This window comes from Eurypyga helias, unplaced genomic scaffold, assembly GCF_000690775.1.
Source record: "Eurypyga helias isolate BGI_N326 unplaced genomic scaffold, ASM69077v1 scaffold48261, whole genome shotgun sequence".
NCBI classification, from domain to species: domain Eukaryota; kingdom Metazoa; phylum Chordata; class Aves; order Eurypygiformes; family Eurypygidae; genus Eurypyga; species Eurypyga helias.
In genome coordinates this window covers 19,939-42,987 of record NW_010229778.1, presented here as the reverse complement: position 1 = coordinate 42,987, position 23,049 = coordinate 19,939, and the positions used below count along the sequence as shown (strand labels likewise).

Genomic DNA, 23,049 nt, shown 5'->3' with positions numbered 1-23,049 from the left:
GATAGGTTTCCCCTCCCTTTCAACCCAGCGCTTTCAGAATCAACAGGGCATGACAAGACATGCGTGCTTGGATCTACAGCCAAAATACCCTGAGCTGTGGTTTCCATGCGAAGCTGGTGTAATGCTCGTCTTTCCCTGACTTGTTTATTGTAATCATCCAAGAGGCCTCATTTCTGTCCAAACATTTCCAGAAGCAAATATGAGTCTGAGGTAGTCGAGAACTGCTGGTTTAGGAGGCACAGCAGTAGAACCTCACGTTCCTGTGTTGGTAAAAATAACACCACTGAGGCAGGTTGCCCTGTGTGTGTGGTCGGTAGTGGTTCTCCTTTGGTGCAGCCAGAGGACAGAAAGTTCTGCTTGCTGGTGTTGCTGGATGAGGCTCCCTTGGCAAGTCGTTGTGCTTGCTCTTGCGGTAGCCAAAGGCATTGGCTGTAATCCAGTCAGGAAAATTAAAATCTTGCCATTAGAAATTTGCCTCGTATTTTGGCCTTTGGGGACACCACCTCTGAGAGGGAGGGATAGCTACGTCAGGGCAGAGGCTTTCTGTTCAGTTTAGAACCAGGTTCACAGCTATCTGGGGCTGTCCGAAATGGGCTGTCCTAGAAAACCTGCCCTTAGCTACCTATGATCTGACACAGGAGGGCAGTGACTTGAGCAAGTTTCATTTGCTGTTCTGTTTATCTCGACTGCTTCATGTGCCACTCCTAGGCTGTTGGCAGCTACTTGTGTGCCTCACCTAAACCCATTCCTCCTGGGGAGTGCATCTCTCACCGTCGGGGGAAGCCAGGCTCCTTTCCTCACTCGAGCAGCTAAACATGTGGTTTCTTTCTAGGAGCATTTGAGATCTTTGAATTCAAATGCACACGTCAAGTGCCTCTTCCCTGGCTGCACAGAGCCTGGCGCAGATGAGGAAGGGGGACAGCTCCTCGCTCCCCCAGCCTGCCCAGGGAAGAGCAAAGGAGCTGGCAGCATGGCCAGCGGCACTTGGATTTCTGTTTTGGCATGCAGTCCCCTCGAGGGCTGCCCTGTCTACAAAAAACAGAGTCACCGAGGACTTGAGAGGCTCCCAGAAGCTGCCGTGTGCCCCTGAGGTGCTGCTGTGTGCCCTGTGTCTCATGCGCTGGCAAGGGAATAGCTACCCAAAGGGCTCCAGCCCAGATGAGCAGTTCTGGCGGTCTTGGTGCCTCCTCATCCATCCTGCATTTCCATAGCTTGTTCTGGGGCAGCAGCCGGGCAGACCTGCCGGTGGCAGACAGCACAGACCCCCTGCAAGTGCTAAGCCTTTCGTTCCAGCGTCGCCGTGGGTCTTTGGCTTGCTTGTGCTGCTCCACGTAAGCACATGGTGCGTGCCAACAGCCCCACCCCTGCCCAATGGTCCCGCTGCCCAGGACCAGCACGGGCTCTCCGAGCACGTCTCTGCAGCCCGGCAGGTTTTCCAGCTTTGTCATCTGTTCCTGTTTGCCTTGAAGTCGTTTATCTTTTCTGTGGCAGTTATTCCAAGACTAGACTTGGCGTCCCTGGGGAAGGGATCAGAGTAGCACTTACTGTATGGGAGGAAACGTGTGAGTGTTGGGAAGTTCTGTTTTTAACAAATAGCTTTATCTTGTGTCTGTTTTGATAATACTGGTTGCTCTCAGGAAAATTCCTGAAGGAGCACATAGCACAATAGTTGAAGCCCTGCAAGCCCGGACCTCTTGAGCTCTGCTTCTCTTTTCCTCTGAGACACCGGACAAGTTACTCTGATCTCTCAGGACATTGTTCTCCCCATTGTGAAAGATGGGAAAAATCTGCCTGAGGAAAGCAGTGAAGGATTAAGCACTTTGAGGGTCTTGCATGAAGCCTCTGTGTTGATCTGAGTCACCCAGTTAGGGCAGATGGGAGCTGAATCGGATGTGCCTGACACAGCTAGGTCTGCTTGAAGAAAGCGATAAGCACGTTTACCTGCTAACATAGCTTTAAATTATTAATTAAAGACCTTGATGAAAACAGCCCACAGACAGAGGAAAAAAAAAAGTGATATGAAAACAGGCTTAAAAATTATGGATGCTGTGTTATGTATAGAGTTATTGGAGGGAAGGGAGGAAGGATAGCATCTCAACGCACTGAATAGCTTAGACGCTTGCTAATGCGAGAGTGAATAAACAAGAACTAGATGTCTTAACACATCATTTAATATGCATAATAGACACGTGCTGGTATAAGTCATGAGGCTGAAATATTAATAGAAAAGAATGAAGCTTGTTCTGGAAGAGTAACAGAGGTGGCAAGGGAAGAGCTCTTTTCCTTGTATGTTCATGTGCTCTGAGATCAAGCGTGAGAAGACGAACAAATCGCAGATCTCTCAGTAATGCTACAAGGGTAAATCCTTAGGAAAAAGTGACAATAGAAAAGTGTTTAAAATGGGCTTCAGGAAGGCAATCTTCAGTACATATAAAGAACTAGTAACTGAGATTTCATGGGAAGGAAATCTGGAGTGGGGGGAGAATTAAGATATTAAAGGCACAGGTATAACTATCATCTTTCAGGGAAAGTCTCAGAAGGGTGAGTGAAATGGCAAAATCACAAGCTCAGCATTCACTTCAGGCAGAGGAAGTGTGTCTCTGAAAGGTGCAAAGCAGTTTGTTTTATCTAGCACAAACTGTGCGGCAAAAGCTCAAAGCGAGAGAAAGCTACAGAGGACACAAAGGGCAATAAAAGTTGTTCTGTAAGAGTTGGGATCTCTGGGGTTCTGTAACCCTTCTAGCAAGAAGGAGATCAAAGATGGTTTAAGTCTGCCACTCAGTGAAAAAAGCCTGGCAAATAATGCTAAGAAATCTGGGTTTGGGGGTTTGTGTTGTTTTTTTTTGAGAAATCTAACAAAACAGAAAGAGAGGAAAAGTGGAGAGAGAAGGGGGAATGGGTTGGCTTGTTAAAGGTGGAGCACGGCCTGGAGCAATGCTGCCTTTAAAAGTTTCTGGTGCACAGACAGGCAAAATTCAGAGGACTGGGAAAATAGCAGCATCTATCTTGAAGCAGGGAGAAAAGAAAAGCTGAGAAATTATAGATATATTGGCTTCACTTCTTGGGTAAAGGTTAAAACAATCCAACAAACCACTTCAAAGTAACTAGAAGTGTGTGTGTGGGGGGAAGAGATGATTAACAGTCAGCAGTCCTGAAAAACTGCATCAAACAAATTAATTCTGTATTAGTGGTAGCCAGGGGGCTTGTGAAAAAGCCTTAGATAGCTGTCATGTATCTTGACTGTAATTTTTGGGATTTTTACAAGAAAGCTAGAGATACATACTCGAGATAAAATCATCATATAGTGAGTGCCAGACTTTTCTAAAAAAAAAAAAAAAATACACTGACAATAATTATCAATGACTGATTGTGAAACTTGAGAGATTCATCAGGGGTGTATCCCGGGTCTGGTATCCAAAATTTGTTTTTACATCTTGGCTGGCAGAATAAAGAACACACTGAGTAAATCTGTGGATGGCACCATGCTGGCAGGAGCTACAAGACCATTGAAAGATAGGATTAGAATCGACCAGTTGGAGAAATAGTCTGAAAATAAACTGGATGCAGTTCAGCAAGGACAAATGAAAGATCTGCATTGCCTGATGAGGCATTGGCTCTGCCAGAAAGGATCTGCCGAAATGGATCATATTCTGGAATGCCATCAGTTGTGTGCTGGTGGTACATAAGGATATTATTTGAAGTTACTTCTAGATGAATTCCCATGTCAAATAGGCATCGATCATGAGATAAGTGGAGTGTCCCTTGTGCTGTGGTCAGCTTTGGTAAGGCCTCAGCTGCAAACTGTGGCTCATTCTGGCTACTGAGCATCCAGAATGAGGTGAACTTGCCGGGAAGCCCACTGGAGAGCAGTGAAAGTGATGCTACTTCTGACAGACTGACCCGTAAGAAGTGATTGAAGAAATGGAGTTGTTTACCCACAGGAATAGAAGACTACAGTAAGGCATAACAGCCTTCAATGATGAACTCGTCTGTGCTCTGCATCCTTGACAAGTAGATAAAGGAACTGAGACGGAGCAGAAAAGCACCTTTGACTATCCCCACAGAACACAGAATTTCTTTAAATTGAAGTAATTAGTGTTATGATAGATAATGGGGAAAAAACTGCCCCAGGGGAAAGACACAGCAGTCCTGGAATAGACAGTCTGAAGAGCAGCCATGACTGGAGCTTTCTAGGACATTTATTGGGAGTGATGGGCACAACCATGTCTTGAGGTAGAGGGTAGATTTGATGACCTTTTGAAATCTTTTCTAGTAGATTTTGATTTCATGATAGCTGTTGTGTGATGTTTCATCTGTGGGATGATGCTAGGAGATGCACTGAGGAAGGGCACTAGCAGTACGCTGATGGTGACAGCTCTGGAGACTTCAGGGGGAAGAGATGGAGCAGGGAAGGAATAGAGAGCACCACTAGTTAAGTGGGAATTCTTATCGAGGAGGAGCTGAACAATACCTAACACCAATGCTGGCATTAAAGTGGTTGTGAGTAGAGGAGACTTGGAGTATGGTGCTATGGTACCAGTCCACAGCGCGGCTCAGTGTCACCAGCCTCTTCAGTTCCCTGACGTGGGGCAGTTAGCCCAGAGCACAGACTACCAGTGACATTACCTTTTAGCAGCTCTGCTTGTGTTTTCAGATGCTTCAGCCATATCTGTATTGACTCTGCTTACCTTCAAGCATGTCTGATGTGTTTCCTCTTCTTTACAGAGGAAGAGAGACAACTCCAAGCAAACAAACGGGATTTTAACCTGCAGTTTGAATATGCTGTAAGTAACCAGCACGTGTGGTTTCATGCAGATGTAGTCACAGAGGTAGCTGCATCTGCTTCACGTCCTGAATGTTGTTTCGAGGGGGGTGACATGACTGCACGCTAACTATGACTCTGCAAACAAGGCCAATGTGCCAGATGAACCATCAGAGATGTTTCATGGCATCAGCCCTGGGGAGCTCTGCCTTGGAGTCAACCCTGCAGATGGGCAGCTGAAGGAGATCTAATGCTGGAAGAGCATAACGCAGTGACTTTACTCACTTCCAGAAAATCATTTGTGAGTCAACATGTTTGCAGGATCAGGGTCCAAGGCCTCTCAATAATAGAACCAGGGGGCAGCTTTCTGTTGGAGACGTGTCTCCATTTAAAGTAAAACATGAAAGGAAGTGTGTCAGTTCCTCAGCTCTTGCAGTGAAAAACCTCTCTGGCATGAAAGTTTTGAATCTGGCCTCTGTGGCTTCCTGCCAGCTTTATTTCCAGCTCCATAACAGCCTACTTAGGTTCACGTTGTGCCGTGAAATCTGTGACTTCAAGGAGCGCCTTGACACGGGCTGGCTGTGACCCAGGTCTGCCAGGCTACAGTGCCAGAGTCCCCCTTGGGCAACTTGATTTCCAAATCTTGTGGAATATTTGCGGACACTGTGTGCAGAGGAGGGCAAGCTCAGCTCCTAGACCTGTACTGCCGCTAGACGTACGTCCTGGCTGCAGGGCCATCTCCTCCGGGAGACAATCCTGAGCCTGCATTCTTTCAAAGCATGTGCAGCTGCCAGCTAATAGTGAAATGGATTTTGTGAATTTCTGTTCTCTGTGTATCTGAATTCCAGGGGTGAATTTCATCCTTCAGTTCTACTCCGGAGCTCCTTTGATTCATGTTTTGGTTTAGGAGCATCACGAGTATACTGAAAAAAATCAACATTTCAGAACACAGGAATTTCTTGTGAGATAGAAAGTCTGACTTGCCAACAGCTTTGACTAAAGATCTTTATGTAGCTGATGTGTTGGCAGTATGAACTGGGTGGGTTTCAGTGGTCAACTTTCATCCACCACAGGTTAGGGACTTTCTAGGTCCAGAGCTGCTCCATGTGTCCCGAGTATGAAATGCATTGTGGTTAGTATATGTGAAGGACTGTGCAGCATAAACACCTTATGAAGTCTGGTGATTTGAGACTGGAAAAGTGCGTTTGATATGCACAGTAGCCTGCTGGGGTGGGTATTGTCATTATGTACGGGTTTGTAATCTTTCATTGAACGATTGCAATGTAGACTATGTGCAGTAGTGGGGCAGGAAAGCAGGAGGGAAGTGTACAATGGTGTCAGGGTGGAGAGAACGTGCAACTCCTCTAGTTCTGAGCCTATTTCTGTGAAAAGCCATTCCTAAGGCTGATTTTGCATGTCAATGTTTCCCAGCTGATTGCTTACATGCCCAAGGGTTTGCAAATAACCAAAGAGGAGAGGACCATGAGAGCTCTGAAGGTTTTCCTTAAGAGTCTATTGATTAGGTGTGAAAGTGAAGGCAGCCAGAAAGGCAGCTCAATACACTCTATTAAAAATTGGCAGTGAGTTTCAGAAATCCTGCCCCTCATTTTAGTCAGCTGCACCTCATAATTTCTGGAGTCCAGTGCAGCCTGAGGCTTAGGAAATCCAGAACTGCCCAGAAAAAGCCAAGACTTGAAGTGGTGAGTGGGTGGTAAGATACTAAAATACTTCAGGTAGTGAAGCAGGCACTGCGCTAACTGTACAGGGCTGCACATCCTGTCCTGGGCTGCTTATCGCCACTAAATACTGACCAAAAATAAATATCAATTTATTAAACCCACATTACCACGGTGTGTGAAAAAGACTAAACTCACTCATAAATTACTTCCAGTGCTATAGACTGCTGTTTGTATCTGGAGATGCCAAAAAGGGAGATAGTCTCCTGGTACACTCCGATCAACATACGCGTGATTCTCCTGGTACTCTCAACATATGCATGATACTCCTGTAGCCTACTGCAAGGGCCAAATCTGGGCCCCTTCCTCACGTTCAGATTTGTCTCCAGCCAGCGGGGTCACAGTGCCAAGCACTAGGATGTGGTCCAGGGGGGCTGAGACTGTCCCAATGCCAAAGCCTGCCCTGGGGTGGTCAGGCTCAACAGCTATTAGGCTCAGTTGTCTCTCAGCATGCTGACATTTTCTGGATGGGGTGACTTCTGTATCCTGCAGCCACAGTCCCGCCTCCTCAGTATATCTTCCCACCCTCACATATTTAATTTGACCTGAGTACGAGCGAACAGCAGAAGCATTTGGACAGTCTGTGCTTCATTGTGGTGCTCAGGTCTTTGGAACATGAGAATCTGCAAATGTGGGCAGCCACAGCATGGTGATTTGAGTCTTCTACACAGGGGCCAGGCAGAGAACAGCTGTCCTCCAGCTCTTGGACCGTTAGTCCTTGTCTCCCAGCACAGGAGCCTTGTTTTCTCCTGAGGCACAAGGGAGGTTGCACCAATAGCTATTCCAGCCAGATAAAAGGGGCACTGAGCAGAAGCTGGAAGGAAACACAGCAATATAACAAAGCTTAGAAAGTAATTTAGACAGTGAAAGCCACAGGGGCGATGTTTACTTTAGTTGGTAACTTAAGGCCATGGACATGAAACCTATAGAACTGGTTCTTGTAACAAAGCTAGGTGAGGTAGTAAATGTTTCTTTAGGGTGAGGCAGTTGCTGAGAAAAGCCGATATGGGAAGGGAAGGGAAATGCAAACAGAAGCATCGTATATTGTCTTGCTGCTGTGGCCAGGCTGTACGTTGCAGCCAGTGTGCAGGCACCAGCCTTTCACTAAGAAGAGTTTCTATTGTGTAGGCATAGATCAAAGGTACAGGGGTGCTTTGTCCTCAGTTACAGTGAGAACAAGGAAGTGGGAACATACAATCAGAGGTGGGGGTGTTGTCCCTGAATAGTTGGTGGTTATCGTCCCTTCCCTGTGCAAAGTCTACAGGGTATCTGTGAAGGGAGAAAAGAGGAGCTGAGAAAAACTTGACAGCTCTATTGTGTGTGGATCCTGACACCACCTCTGGGAGCTGCTGAAAGCTGGCCCTCCTGGTGTGAAGCAAGGCTCCCAAACACGCTCAAACCAGCTTTGCAGGAACCTGATGCTGCACTGTGGAAAGCAGTGCCTGGCAACGCGTGCAAGGGCACGTCCACGTCCATCACACCTGGATTTGCAGGAGACTTTGGAGGGCAAATTCCCTGAGAGAGCTCAACAGAAAACACATGAGAGGCCAAGCTGCAGTGTGTCCCTGCCACCAAGCTGCAGTGTGTCCCTGCCACGCTGCTCCAGCCACGGAGCATCTTTAGCTGAGCACTGGCCAGGCAGGAGCATTGGACAGTGCGGGAAGCTGGACTGATAGGGTAGGATAAGGATAAGAGATGGACAGGAGATGCTCGTAGTAGAAATTCTCTTAACACCGAGGCTTCATGGGGAGCAGAGGGACAGTCACTGGAAGAATCGAATGCGCCCCATGGGCATATGAGATGTGTTGTGCAGTGGGCTGGAAGTTTGGGGTAGTCTCCTTCACCTGCCTCAACGGAGGCAGCACAGACTGAGATGGGGACAAGGGAACTGTCTCTTACCTGGGGAAGCCTCTTACGTGTCTTCCGATGATTTTTGCTGTGATTAAATAACAGGAGGTGGCTGTGGCTAAGAGCAGCAGCTTCAAGCCGTGGCAGAGCTTGGGTTGGTCAGGATTTATTTGGACTTAATGTGAAGGCTGAAGCTGGAACTAGAGCCCTCAGACGGGTGCAGCCCCAGGCATCCTTGGCCTTATCCTGCACAGCAAGAACACAGTAGCTTAGAAAAATAAACTTTAAAACAAAGTGCTGTGCAGTTAACTGGAAGGGCTGAGTGTGAAGGTATGTACTACCCACCAGCTCACAAAATTAGTTAGGAATGACTCAGAAACCAAGCGTGAATGAGTGGCATGTAAAGGCACTTGGTGCAGCACAAAAATGGACTCAATATAGGTCTGTAAAAATGAAAAGTCATGTCCCAATCCTGTGTTTATTCGCACTGCAGACAAGAAGATCCTTCCCAACTTAAGTAAGAAATTTTGCCTGTGTAAAGAGTGAAATAAAGTGAACTGCAGGGTGCCAGGAGTGGTCCAGCAAGATTTAAGGGCTTTAATCAAGGTTCTTATCTGAGGCAATTCAATCTGGCTGCACTGTCTCCAGCACAGATGCAGAGGGGAGTGCCCTGTGTGGTCCACCATGATGGGCTCTCTATTTATCGACACTCTGGAGAAGAAAAGCTCTTCTGAAGGCTTTTAATGTTCACTCTGATCCCAATTCCCTTTTATTTCTTCGCTTTCACATTGGAATTTAGCACAGCTGCACTGGGACGCCACAAAGGGCTGCGAAAACAACTTTGAAATTGGCTTTCAGACAATAGGAGAGGAAATGCAGGGCCCATGAGTCAATAATAAGTTTCATCTTGGATCAGGATCTAGGGTCAAACCAGCATCCTTTCGGCAGGGCCAGCAGCGAGGGAGCTGCCTGGACCCTGCTGTTGTTCTCCCTGGTCATCTGATAAATTCTTAAGTGAAATAGGAGGAATATATATAACTTCCTACGGCCAACACACATTGCCCTGGGCTGGATCAGCAGCTGGGTTCTTATCTCTGAAATGTAATCAGAGAGCAAGGAGCACCGGCAGTGGGCTCAGGCTCTGCTCCACCCCCTCCGTTTGCATGCTTTGATCTGAGAAGGATGCCTGGTGGGTTATCCTCAAGGACTTTCTCAGTGTGGTCAGGATGGTGGCAACAGCTGCCCTCCCTTCCCATCCTCAGCCTGCAAATGTTTCCTGGTGTACATCACATCTGCACAGCCCCTGAGGGAATAGCTGCGGCAGCAACCTGAACTGCTCCTTCTGCTTTTAGGAAGGCATCAGGTGGATTCTTGGGAAGATCAGCCGAGGCACTGTCAGAGGGCAGCCAGAGCAGGGCTGCCCTACAAGGGAGGATGAGCTGGGAGCTGAGGGTGATCCCAGCGCAGGCCATGCCCTCACTAGGGGTCAGCCCTGCAGCATCTTGTCAGGGGAGACTGGGTAGGATTCTAATAATGGGGCCCATCCTGAGCATCCCAGACATGGGGTGGCCTAGATGAAGCAAATCCAGAGTCCATTTAGGGAGCCCAGTCAGGAGTGGCAGGAGACAGGGCTGCAGACAAGATTACACTGTAGGTCCAAGGTCCATCCAGGAGGTAGAGCTGGATAGGTCCACCTAAGAAACTAGGACAGATGTCAGTCTGGAGACTGGTACTCCTAGCACACAGCTCAGGCAATGACTGAAAGCCCATGGCTGGGTTAAGTGAGTTCCTGAGCCCTGGACAAGGGTTGTAGATGGAGACGCTAGGTAAGGTCAAGGCCTTAAGGCATATTAGGGTCCTGACAAACTCAGAAAGGTTGAGCCATGCCAGACGTGAGCTGCAACGAAGTTCATAGACTCCCTTGGACCAAGTCCTCCACTCTTCATCCTAGCTTAAACCTCATGGAGGCAGTGGTTGGGAGCCTGGTTGTGTGAGACCTTAACAAACAGGGTACAGAGGTTTGGAGTTTTCATCCTCTGCACCCCACAGCAGTCCTCTGCCCTCCTCTCACTTCTCCTCCCTGCCTGGCAGCCACTTCATGTACTCAGCTGAGCAGGAGAAGGCCACAGTGTAGTTGAAGGAGATGACTGAGACAAGACCTTTAGATACTGTACTGGGCCTGTGAGCGATGGTGTGATATCATCAAGCTATGTGACCTCCATCTGCCTCCAGACCCTCCTCTGCACCACCATGATGAGGACAATCACCACAGTAGTGTTACATGGACTAACAGCTCTGTAATGGGATGACTCCAAGCAGAACAGTGTAGGAAAACACAAGCAGTGACCCAATTTTCCTAGAAGTTTTCCTGGAATAGCCAGCATGTTATGGGATCCTGGAACTCACTTTATTACTGCTGCCAGGAGGGGGTCAAGGAGTTACCTCCTTGAAGAAAGGAGAAAAAAGAAACAAGAAAAGGAAGAAGAGTGTGAGTTGGATATACGTCCTCTGGTGTTTGGGCAGTCTTCTGGGAGCCAGGATGAGATCTTTACAGGGACCAGATGGACCCCATCAGCATCCTGTTGGCTTTTCTCAGTCTTCTGTTGAGCTGGGGCTGCTGCCCACCATCAGGAATAAGGCTTGGTAGGCTTAAAACTGATCTCATCCAGCGGTTCTGTACTACCTACGAAAACAAAGCCTCTGTGTCACCGCTTGCCCTGTTACGTGGATTTATTAAATATGTCCTTGGGCATACGCACAGCCCTGTGGTCACATTTCTGCATATGGCAGCTGTGTGCTTTCAGATTCCACCACTGCAGTTAGACTCGGTGCCATTGAGTTGCTCCCCTGCTGCTTCCCTGCAAGGCTTTATCAAGGCACGTGGGAAAGACGTTCCTGCTCCTCGGCTGCCTCATTAGTCTGTACCTTGTGCCACACATATGCCAGTGAAATTGCCAGGTGTCATCGCCCAATACCTCCCAGCGGGATGGCCAGGTTTTTGTTAGGATTTGCTTTCAGCCAGGTTGTCCAGCTGTTAGAAAGTAATGTCACTGAGCCAGAGGTATAAATTCAGATGGTCAATACCCTGCTATATCCTGCCTTTTCTGGGTGTCACCTTTTAGCCCCTGTAATCTAGCCATAGAAGCAGAAGTCTCTCTTATTTCCAATGACTTTTATGGTGAGGAGATGGTTTGTTTGCTCAGGTAAGAGCCATCTGCTGAGCGTTTGCCCGCGGTTGGACGTCACAGGCAGGCTTCTGTAAACACCCCCAAAGTAACAGCTCATCCGCCAGATCTGGACTTGTGTAACTGTGGCGCGATGAGCACTATTCTTAGGGACAGCATTTTGGTGGAGTCACACCTTCAGGAGGTGTGAATCTAGCCCCTGAAAAGAGCAGATGAGAATAATCCCTCACCCACAGACAACGTTGCTCTCATGTCAAGCTTCGCATCTGGAGAGCTTGAGGCGGACGGTGGGTAACCACACTCGTGCCTGTTCATCTGGGACACAGGTGCCCGCGGGGCTGCCCGCGGTCGACCAGGATTCTAGGGCAGATCTGGGAGTAAGAGTAAAGGTCCAGATTCCTATCTTTGTGCTCAGCCCATAGAGCTTGTTTTCTTGCCCGTTTTATTTTTATAAATCTATAGGAGAACCAAAAGCTCTTGTTAGCCCTCTTAATACTTAATTGCTGCTTCAAAGATTTTTCCTCTCCATCACTTCTCCCATATGGGAGTCTCCTTCAGTAAAGGCAGAACATGGGGGAGGTAAGGAGGACGATGCGTTAGAGGCATGAGTTATAAAATGATGGCTGCACGTGGACTGCTTAACACACTCTGGTGCTGCAGGTTCCCATAGTACCCCTCCCATCCCAGAGTCGAGTTCTGGTACAGCTCTAAAGGAGCGACAGGGTGTGATGGTGTTAAGCATCAGGGATTAGGATAAGATCAAGAGCAGAGGCTGACTGAGATTTTCCTGAGGTCAGCTGAGTGCCCGAGCTGTCAAAGCACGCAGCCCTGGAGTATTGCATGAAAACATAAATGATGTCTTACACAGAGCTTCAGCTGTATCGGTCATGTGGTAATGCAGAGCTTTGAATTGGAAAGGCTGAAGTTTTCCCTAGTTTGTTTTTATCATTTAATATTGATATTCCTTTAGCGCTGAGGGCCCTGAACAAGTTACTTGTTGAATTAGAAATCTTTGTAGTGATTATGAGTTCTTTTTTTCTGTTTAGTTTTAATTATAAATTCTAGGATAATGAGAAGATCTGCTATAATACTCCCTGTCCTTACCCTGAGGTCTGTAGTATCCCAGTGCCCCCAAAGACAGTGTGTCAAACAATATAATGATCCTGAACTACAATGGAAAAAATATTCATGTCCAGATTCCTGCAGTTAAGCATTTGGAAGCTGTTATGTCTGGGGTTTTTATCACGCCTAATGGCAATAGGAAACAAAATGAATGGGTCTGGTTCATTCAGTGGGTTTCCTGACGTAATTAATGGACATAAATAGAAGGCAGGAATTGAAATAAAGCACTCCCATTCTTTTCTTATCCCCCTCTGAGATTTTTGCAGGCAAAGATCTATAAACTTTATGTGAGTGTTTACTGAGTCTCTTTTCCCATGTTATATGTGACCCTCTGAAATCTGTTGACGCACAAAGGTCAGGTCCCCTTTTTCCTCCAGCTACTGTCATCTTTTTTTTTTCAAGTAAGTGGCTGTGATATTTTTCTTCAGATTAGTGGGCAGGGAGCATCTTTAGATCCAGTTTTTATTAAAAAATCTGCCAGCCTATATCTGGTGGACACAGACATATCAAGCAATTTAGTTCTGTCTGTGTTGGGTGTGCAGAGGATGCTGCTGTTGCATTGCTTCTGTTTTAGCGGTCTCCGTGGAGCCTGTGTGCAGCACATATCTCATGGCAAAGAATTTTGAAATAAACCAAATTTAACTATGTGTCATGACATTTAGATCACAGAGAGAGTTAACCACACCCGGAGATGGCTGTATGATGCCAGGAGACAGGCAATATTATTTATTGAAGATCGCTGATAAACATATTTTCTTGCTGGAGTGCAGTCAACTGGAGGATTTGGCCAGCTCTTCCATGAAGGGCGTTTCCATCTCTGCTCTTTTAGGCACTTACTCATTGGCTTGTACAAGGGATAAAACATGAAGTTACTGCTGAAGAATGTTGCTGTACTCTGTGTCTGGACATAGCGAAACCCAGTAACTGCCTAAAATGGAATAGCTGCCCCCATATATGCCTTATGATGGTAATCTGAAATAAATGGTGGGCACGCTGATGTGTGTCAGTCTAGATGTCCAGATCTTGGTTTAATGCGTCTATTGGAAGTGGCCGGTGATTCTGTGTTGTAAACCACAACAGATTCATACTTCAGCTCCTGTCCCCCCACCAGCTTAGCAATATCTAAAGGCTATTACAATACTGTGATCACCATTTTCTCTTCCCTTGAACCAGCGAATCTATTGCTGAGTGAAGATGAGCTGTGTAGTATCTGCCTCCTCGTGCTGTCGCACCTTAGGTTCCCTGGGAGGGGGTTAATAGGCATTTTCTGGAGTGCTTCTAGGGGGAAGATTTTAGGTGTGATGGCAACAGATGGCATACATGCTTCCAGGACTAAATCTGGATGAGTGCTTGATAGACAATATCAAAAAGAAAGTCAAGCACACCTAATAACTGAAGGGGCAGCCCAAGCTGGTGGGCTCAGTGTGACTGATTAAGCCTGTCTATCAGGTGGACCAGAGCGCTCTGATCTTTGGGGAAGAAAATAACCAGTTCTGCAATCTTGAGTTTCAGTCTTTCCCTGGTTTGAAGAAGAGGGAGAGGGGTGCAGCCATTGTTTGTGGCTGGAGGGACCGTCTGCAATTAGAAAGAGAAACTGGGAATAGGGAACAAAAGCGCAACACGCTTACTGAAACGGTGAGTTCTTGTATTAGTGGCTGTTTGCACAATGCTGCATCCAAGTGATCTTTGTGGAATAGAAACAAGCCACCTCTCAAGTTGCTGAGCTGGGAGGCTGCTGAATCAGCTGAAAATAATCATGCCTCGTTCTGCTCCTGGGAGGACCTATAGCTCCTGTGGGGCTGTCCAGCTCAAGAGTGCTTCAAAGTGCCAGACAAGTTACAGATAGTTGACCAAGTGTGTGATTCCCAGCACTGCTTTGTAGATGCTACCAGAAAAAATTGTGTTCTGGTTACAATGCATCGTGTCGGTAGGAAGACTGTTAGTAAAGGGAAGATGCATCTCTGTAAGCTACTCCATGTACCTGTATCTATGTGCAGTTTCACCGGCATAAATGGAGCATCATGTTTTCACCAGTTTGGAGAGGAATTCTGTCTGTTTATCCAGGCTTGGCATGATTGTGTGGGGGAAAAGGAAATGTTTTTTGAGCGGGTGTTGGAAACAATGCTATTGCTAAATATAAGCAAGTAAAAACACAGTTGAAATGGGTTGTGCTGTAATTTTGTTTCCTGTTTTACCAATCCTATTTATTTTTCCTTTTTTTTTTTTCCTCTACAGAACAATTCAATTAAAACATCGAAATACAACTTCTTCACTTTCCTGCCTCTCAACCTGTTCGAACAGTTTCAAAGAATAGCCAATGCTTACTTTCTTTTCTTGCTGATCTTGCAGGTATGAATTCACCGTGCTGTTTCTAGCAGATTGCATTGTCTGTTATCAAAGCCAGTCTGTGTATTGGTAGTTGTAATAAAGTGCAAGCCATGTCCCTGTTATGAATTAGCATCTTAGCAAAACTTTAGATTAGGTGGAAAGTAGGGCAGAAAAAAAGCAATTTCCTCTCTTACCTTCGGATATGAGGGTTTGAACCAAATGAAGAAAAAAATTTAATTAAAGCTTTCACCAAACTGTGCATCTTTTCATGCCCTGTCCTACTACCCCTTTGTGTCTATATATCTGAGTGCTCTTGGCTGTCCTCGGATTTGCATTACTTATTCCTCCTGTAGTAGAAAAGGAAGTTGTCCCTCAGGTTTAAAGGCAAATTCCATTGGCAGTCTCAAAGGAAATGGCAAGAAAAAGAGCAAATTTGTAACCTGCACTGTTTCTCTGGGCAGGAAGGAGTTAACATCAGAAAGTCTCAAGGTTTGTATAAAGCTGAATATTGTTGCTCCCTGCTCAGCAGGGTGAGGAAGGCGTCTAACATGGAGCGTGTCAGTCACTGGCAGCACTACTGAACCCCGTGGCTCATAATGGCATTGAGTTGCACTTTGCCCATCGCTGTTGGTAATACTACTCTGTCTGAAAGCTGAATGCACCGGAGAAATTGATACCAGGATTTCTGCCCCTTTGCACTTTACTAAAATGTGGATAAATGCAGTGTACTCTGTTGTTGCTGAGTCATACTGGAATACTTATCAAAAAAAGGGTATAATTTTGATTATGTTTCAAGTACGATATTTTAAATTTGACCGTTTTGGTGCACACAAGTCTGCAAAATTACCTTTTTCAAATGCTCATTTTCAATTTCAGCTCAAAAAAAGCATAGGCAAAATTTTTTTAAGCCTGTAGCAAATGACATACAATCTTCTTCGCTTATTTATGGGGAAGGAATTTGGGCAATTTCAGCCCTTGTGTATTTTTCAAGAAGCTAGTGAAAGTGCTTTTTCAGCTAAGCTAACAGCACTGTTCCTGTGTTGTTGTACTGCACTCTAGCTGTTTGTCTATCAAATTCATAGTATTTCAAACTATTTGCCTTAAATTATTCCACTGTGCCTTTTGCTGAACCATCTAGGAGCAACTGTATACAAAAACATACAGCTTTTCCTGCTATCTTCATCAAGCTCAGCTGAAGGGGGCAGCTACTAGTCTTTCAAATTTACATATTCCTCCATTTAGTTTTTGCCATCTTCTGCCCCCACACTCCATCTCTGTAGCACTGGAAGTATCTCTTCCTGCATCAGGTATGGATGTGATGGGTAGGCTGTGGGGACTGCCTCCCCACTCCTTTGGCACAGCCCAGAAGCACATGTGTATTCCCAGTTAGGGGAGAAGGTAGCAGTTACATGTCTCTGCAGCCTCCATGCCTGAGTGGGGCTGTGCTTGCTCCTAAACGTGATTCCTCCTGGCTGGAATTGAGATCCTAGTAGGATCTGCATGGTGACAGTGCAGCAGAAGGACCAACCCCAAAGAGCAGCTTTCTGTCCTTAAGCAGCTGCTTTAGAGACAAAAATGCCAACCGCACAATGCACATGGAGTGGACACTGCCCAAATGCAATCTGATGGATGCACTGATGCCGGTGTCAACTTGTTTCCATCATTAGTCTTGTTCTTCCAGAGAAAGGGAAGAACTACTCTGGGGTTCCATCCATCCATCCATCCATCCATCCATCCATCCATCCATCCATCCATCCATCCATCCATCCATCCATCCATCCCTGCATCACTAAGACGTGACAGAGTCACCTTCAACTCTTGGGACCCCTTGCTATGAAAGATGTAGGAAACAAAGATGTCTCTGTTGATCTAGGCAGAGCGAGGTCAGCCCTGGCAACACCTGTGTGCTGCTTATTAACATGAAGTTTACTTCAGCAAAATGTGAAGAGTTACAGAAACAAAAAGCAGAAGCATTTGAAGGATCTGCACACCAGAGTCTTGCCTATCTAGCTCTGGGTCCCTCAGGCTTGCTCGTGTCAGTATCTCCAAAGAAATCCACTGGGGACTTTGCAATCCTAATTTTACAAACAAGAAAGACCAACTCACTGCAATTCCTGACAGCTCCATGTTTATAACCTAAATTACATCTTATTTTGTAGGCAGAGCACAGGTTCCCTGGCTCTCGGACCTTTGTGGGGTCACGTATTAGTGACAGAGCTGCATGTCTGTTTATACTCTATAATAGAAAAATGTTGGCTGCAGCTTCCACAGAAAACAGTGATTTGTTTCCATCTGTTTGGTGAACTGGCAGGAAATTTCTTAACTTGGATCTTTTCTTCCCACAGTTGATTCCTCAAATCTCCTCGCTGGCCTGGTTTACAACGGTGGTGCCCCTAGTGCTGGTGCTGGCCGTATCAGGAGTCAAGGATGCCATCGATGATTTTGTAAGATCTGTATTGCTGACCCACACTTTGAAATTTTCCCATGATTCTTCAGCCCAATGACACAATGGCTAAAGCAAACTTTAAATAAACACAGCCAGTGGCAGGCAGTTGCAGAACTGGTCTGTGGCCAGCATGGGGTCTGAGATTAGATCCCTAAATCTATAGATCATTACCTTAAAAGGAGCTAGAATTTCTGACTTGCCAAGCAGCTCCATTGGCTTTCCCTGAAATTGCTCAGCATGTCTGAAAGTGTGGTCAGCGATAGATATGTCTGGGTGCATGCACAGAAGTCTGTTCTCAGGCTTCCACTTTGGAGAACTCATCCTCTGCCATCTAGCTGCAGTGCAGATGGAAAAAACATTTGGTAAGAAGTAAGCATTCAACCCATGTGGGGTTTGTCAAACTTTTCCAGCTTTGGCTGAAGTCTGCTCCCAGCAGAGCTAATGGTCAAAGTTCCACTGACTTCACAGGGTGACATAAGAGCTGATATTAGAGCTAGGATTATCTCTCATGATTAAAATAATTTTAATGCTCTGTGGAGACTGGGTGCAACTTTGCAAGTAGGCAGGTGAGAGGAGGTGAGGTGCTCTGCCAGGGAGCAATGCCAGAACACCTGTGGCCACTTCCCATGTCGGAGCAGAGGGATGGATTTCTCTGGTGTTAACAAATCTGTGATGGGCAGGACCAACACCAGTTGAGTCAGGACTGCGCTAAGTGACATATAAAGCTCTCCTCTCCTTCTTCCCTCCAAGAGCCAGCCCTGTGTTATCTCTATGCCCCATGTTGGTAGTGTCAATGTGGGCTTGACTGTGACTCACTTGAGACTCTAATCTGCCTGATCCATTCAGCCAGCTGGGTGAAAACCTAAAATGTTAATGAACTGCCTACAGCTCTTGTGTGCTTAGTTTGGTGGAAATGTCTTTTAATCTACTCATCGAACTTTCAGAATCGACACAAAAGCGACAAACAAGTCAACAACCGTCCAGTCCAGGTCCTGATCAATGGCATGTAAGTCCTTTTCCTTCTGCTGTAATTTTGTCCAGAAAGAGAATTTTATTGATGATTATTTGTTTATGTATAATTTCTAAGGATCACTAAAAAATTGAAAACTGAATTGTTTTTCACACCATCAGTTCACTGTGCCGTTCTGGGCTATGTGTCCAATTAATGAACCCAAGACACAGTACCACAATCAGTGAGACATTATGTCTGTGACCTTGCACTGACAAAAAGTAAACTCCTCCTGTTATATGTCTAAATAAATGATACTTTTAGAGTACTGTATTGTCAGAGAATCCTAGAATCCTAGAATGGTTTGGGTTGGAAGGGACCTTAAAGACCATCCCCTTCCAACCCCCCTGCCATGGGCAGGAACACCTTCCACTAGGTCAGGTTGCTCCAAGCCTCATCCAGCCTGGCCTTGAACACTTCCAGGGATGGGGCATCCACAGCTTCTCTGGGCAACGTGTTGCAGTGCCTCACCACCCCTTACCCTAGAAGTGACAAGCAAGCCTATCTTCCCATGTCCATTTATGCTCGCAGCATTTATTTATGCATTAAGCAGAACTAGGCATTATCAGCCAGTTATTTTAAATTAAGAAGCAGGAATATCTTCCTCATACATGACATTGTATTTTGAGTGCATGCAGCACTTCTGACTTTGATGTACTCAAAACATTTCAGCTGTGTGCTTTGAACATTGTACTGCTAGCACTGTTCCTTCCCGCAGAAAAAATAGCAGAGACTTTGGCTTTTGTGGCAGACAGATGTGCTGTTTACTTGTGGCTCCGTGGAGTCCAACTGTGCGTAGGACACAGCTGTAGACAGCTGTGAAGTCTCTGGTGACTTTTTTTTTCCATACTATAGATAGCAGTATGTTGTGTAAACTCCAACAGATGATCGGACAGTTAAAAATACAACTGGAAACTGAAGAACAGGAACATACTTTTTGTGCTTTCTGCTAAGTAGACCAGTTTCTTAGTTTACTGTGTATTAGTTACTGTGTCTAGGAAACATATATTGAAATAGAAATTTTCTAGTATTTTGCTATTGTTCGAAAACTGGGAACCATAGGTCCTGCCCAACTCTGGCCAACACTGAAAAAGTGAGGCTGAGCTGAACTCAGGCTTGAATACTCAGTCCTATTTTGATACAGCTCTTCATATTTCTCACCACCAGATTTTGCATCTACAGCTATCATGACCTGGTTACTCTGGTGTTTGCAGTTTGTGTCCGCACGCACATCTTGCTTAGCGCGGTGGAGCCCACTGCGGACATGGGCTCAGCCAGACGCATGGACAGACAAAGCACTGCCTTGCCCTTCCTGACAGGCACACAGAACCATTAAGACCACTTAGGAAAACGTAACACAACTGGCAATTTTCCCACGTGTTTGGGAAGTCTGTTATGCAAAGTAGTGGGGTTTTTTTCTGAGACAATGTGGCCCTTTAGGAGAAGGAAGGGAGTAGTCAGTCCACAGTGAAGGACAGTGCACATGGGCTGGGCTGCTATTGTGGGACTTCGTCTCAACCCTGCACAGGTCACCCCAAACACCATTACTGCTTTTTTTGTGATGTGGTGACCCCTTAGCTGAGTGTGGATCAGCCCACATCTTGGCAGACCTTATTCCATTTTACTTGATGACACCTATGGTCTGACTTCAGGAGCAGAGTGTAGTATCCTACTTTCCCAAGCAGTATTTGCTTTGGGTGCTTACTTACAAGGTGTTTTCTTGCAGGTTAAAGGATGAAAAATGGATGAACGTCCAAGTGGGAGATATAATAAAACTAGAAAACAACAACTTTGTGACGGTGAGTACAGTTTCTCTCCCTCCTGCTCACAGTCAGTCGCTGCAATTACTCTTACCGTGAACATGCAAATTAGTCAGTAGTGATGATAACTGCCTCTGAGACCCACAGTGTGCAGACACCACGAGTAGCATTGTGGTGCCGTGCCCTCTGGCTGAACTCATGCCAAGTCTGTCTGTCTGTGTTCAGGCCGATCTACTGTTGCTGTCAAGCAGCGAGCCGCACAGCCTGACGTACATTGAGACCGCTGAGCTGGATGGGTGAGTGACCCTGGCCCTTGGGTGCAATCACTGCTGCCGGTGCAAGGCCAAATCTTCTCTGGTGACCCGGGGCGCTGCAAGCTTATTTGCCGTATCTTTTGTAGCAAGAGTTTCCGAAGACATTGAATAAACTTGGGATAGGTATCTTGAAAATAAAATCTTCTGGTGGGTACTTTTGCCTCTTTCAGTGCAAATGTCATGTGAGGAGGGAACTTTCATTTTAAGTGACAGTTCTGATACTGAGAGCTAGTCTGAAGTGTGATCTTGCAATATCCCTGGTCAGTGGCAGAAGCTTTCTGTTTCTTGTACCTCTCTTAGTCTTTTCTCTTAGATTATCTGGATGAGATAATCACAATGAATAGCTCCAGTAATCTCCTTTGGATTGCTATGCCATAATATTGATGCATGCACACTGCAAGGGCTTCTAAACATATTGCTCAATCCAGAGCGCAACTGGCCACAAGTCAGAGGGCTGCAACTTGTTTGTATTAATTGGAGTAAACTGGATCTGACCTCATCTTTATGACCTGGCTTGCATTACCTTTTCTGCATCGCCTGGAGCCAGCATCAGCTTGAAGGGCTAAGGAAGAACAGAGAGATTAGGAAATTGTGTCTTTCCCAAGACCCTACACACAGCACTCTGGACTTTCCCTGTCTGGATTCTGCTGAAAGTGTGCCTGTAATTCCTGCACACAGAAGTCCCAGGGAGCACTTTTAGGAGGCCCTGGACAAATGCAATGTTTCTTTGACATGGCATTTCACACCCCGCAACTGGCTAGCCCCAGGACTGTGCTAGTCTTCATGACTAGAATACCATGGGAGAAGATCCAGAGCTCTCTGGTATGTTCAAACACCTCAAGGTTCAGGGTGGCATGAGCGGTAGGATAGACAGTGGGCTGCTCAGGGAGCTGAGGTGCCTGGTCTTGTACTTTGTGGTGAAAGTGAGAAGACAGAGCCACCTCACCCTCTTCAGTACCATGATACCGTGTCCAGAATTCCTCTGTCCTGCCTGTCTTTGCAGCTGAAAGAGACACCTACATCCTCTGGCCAGATAAAAAGGCACATGATGTCATGGCCCATCAGATGTCTAAGGAAAAAGACAGTCCTCAAGAACAGAAGTGACTTTCAGGGAAAACTTTCAGTTCACGTATTTCAGGGTGAGCTTTCAGTTCAGTTCACATACGACTTTCAGTTTATATTTTTGTCTCATGTTATTTGTGACAGTGAAACAAACCTCAAGGTGAAGCAGGCACTGACAATCACAGCAGAGCTTGGCGAAGATCTTCAAAAACTGACAGAGTTCAATGGTAAGTCAACACAGAAAATTTACTTTCCAAAACATTTGCCCAAACACCAGCGAGTGCCTGGGAGTCTTGCTTCCAGGCTGTTCCCTGCCACGAGTCCTACAGATGCAGCAGCAGGAAAATAGAATGGGCACGTTGCAGTCTGTACAACAGGTATCAGCAGTGTATGCAGAGAAAGAGATCCCCCTTCCCTTGCAGGTCTCTCAGTGCTGTGCGTGGCTATCGCCTGAAACCGAATCGGTGGCCATTCGTCTGGCTGCACGCTCCCCTTTAGCATCCGTCTGTGTGCATTGAGACTACTCGCCTCAGTACAAGATTTTGTGTAACTGCACAGTGGGATCTGTTTTCCCCAAATGGCATGCTTAGTTCTGACCTCAGATTATTGTCACAGTGCACTTTCACTTTGAGGCAGCAAGGATGATGCAGCGGTTACGTTTCTCTTCTGGGCAGCAGCACTGCTGGTACACCATGCAGCTCTGTGCACGCAGGACAGGTGACTCCCTGCCAGCCTGAAGCCTTGTCCTGCCAGCATTTCTATCCTCTCTCAGTGCATTTTAAGATATATAAAGCCAAGCAGTGCAGGTGTGGTTAACGGGAAACGTGACCTTTCTTAGCACTGTTCTGTGTATCAGACACATAGCAGCACATGCACAGAAAGGAGCCAGACCTGTCAAAACCAGAATTCTCCACACTCACACATCACCAGCCTGCAGAGAGAGGATGGGGAAACAGACCAAGCGGTGCTAGTCACGCTCCGCAGTGCCCTGCTGGATTAGGCACGAGGGCAGGATTACGGGAAGGGGTCAGTATGGAAAGGGGTGGAGTGAGTGCTGCTGTCCTTGGACCGCGGACCGCAGGCTTTCAGGAAATAGTTCTAGATAAAGAGGAAAAATAATTAAAAAAAAAAAAAATCCTGTTTGAAATAGCTAGATGATTCCAGGACAAATGGTGGGGACGTGGCAGTTAGCCTAGCTGGGACTGTCTCTGGTAAAGCCACCCAGAAGGGTGGATTCTTTTGCCTTCTGCACTGAAGTTTTACGCAGTGATGTGTGTGGTCTTGGCTGAGTGCACCAGCATTTCTCTAAAGTAGTGGCTGAGGTTCTCAGCGTTTTAGGTCATGAGAAATATGTTTTCACAGGTGCAGTTCGAGGCTTTATGTTAGCAGGCAGACTGGCATGCCTTGATTATTTTCCTGAAGAGGCTTCAGTGTCTATCAGTTTGTAATCAAAAGCTTCATCTTAAATAATTTTCCA

The 23,049-nt window shown here is 46.3% G+C and overlaps 1 protein-coding gene across 1 annotated transcript in view; it reads left to right on the top strand.

Moving 5' to 3' along the window:
- Window positions 1–4,725: 4,725 nt before the first annotated feature.
- The window catches only part of LOC104516238 (phospholipid-transporting ATPase ID-like), a gene marked incomplete at both ends in the record, with an annotated part of 36,384 nt that continues 18,060 nt past the window's right edge, over window positions 4,726–23,049 (top strand). The window contains 7 exons of the mRNA XM_010160510.1: window positions 4,726–4,784; window positions 14,889–15,002; window positions 17,327–17,425; window positions 18,372–18,433; window positions 20,163–20,235; window positions 20,422–20,492; window positions 21,717–21,799. Of these exons, the coding sequence (XP_010158812.1) occupies window positions 4,726–4,784; window positions 14,889–15,002; window positions 17,327–17,425; window positions 18,372–18,433; window positions 20,163–20,235; window positions 20,422–20,492; window positions 21,717–21,799 (561 nt within the window). The remainder of the gene's footprint in view (window positions 4,785–14,888; window positions 15,003–17,326; window positions 17,426–18,371; window positions 18,434–20,162; window positions 20,236–20,421; window positions 20,493–21,716; window positions 21,800–23,049) is intronic.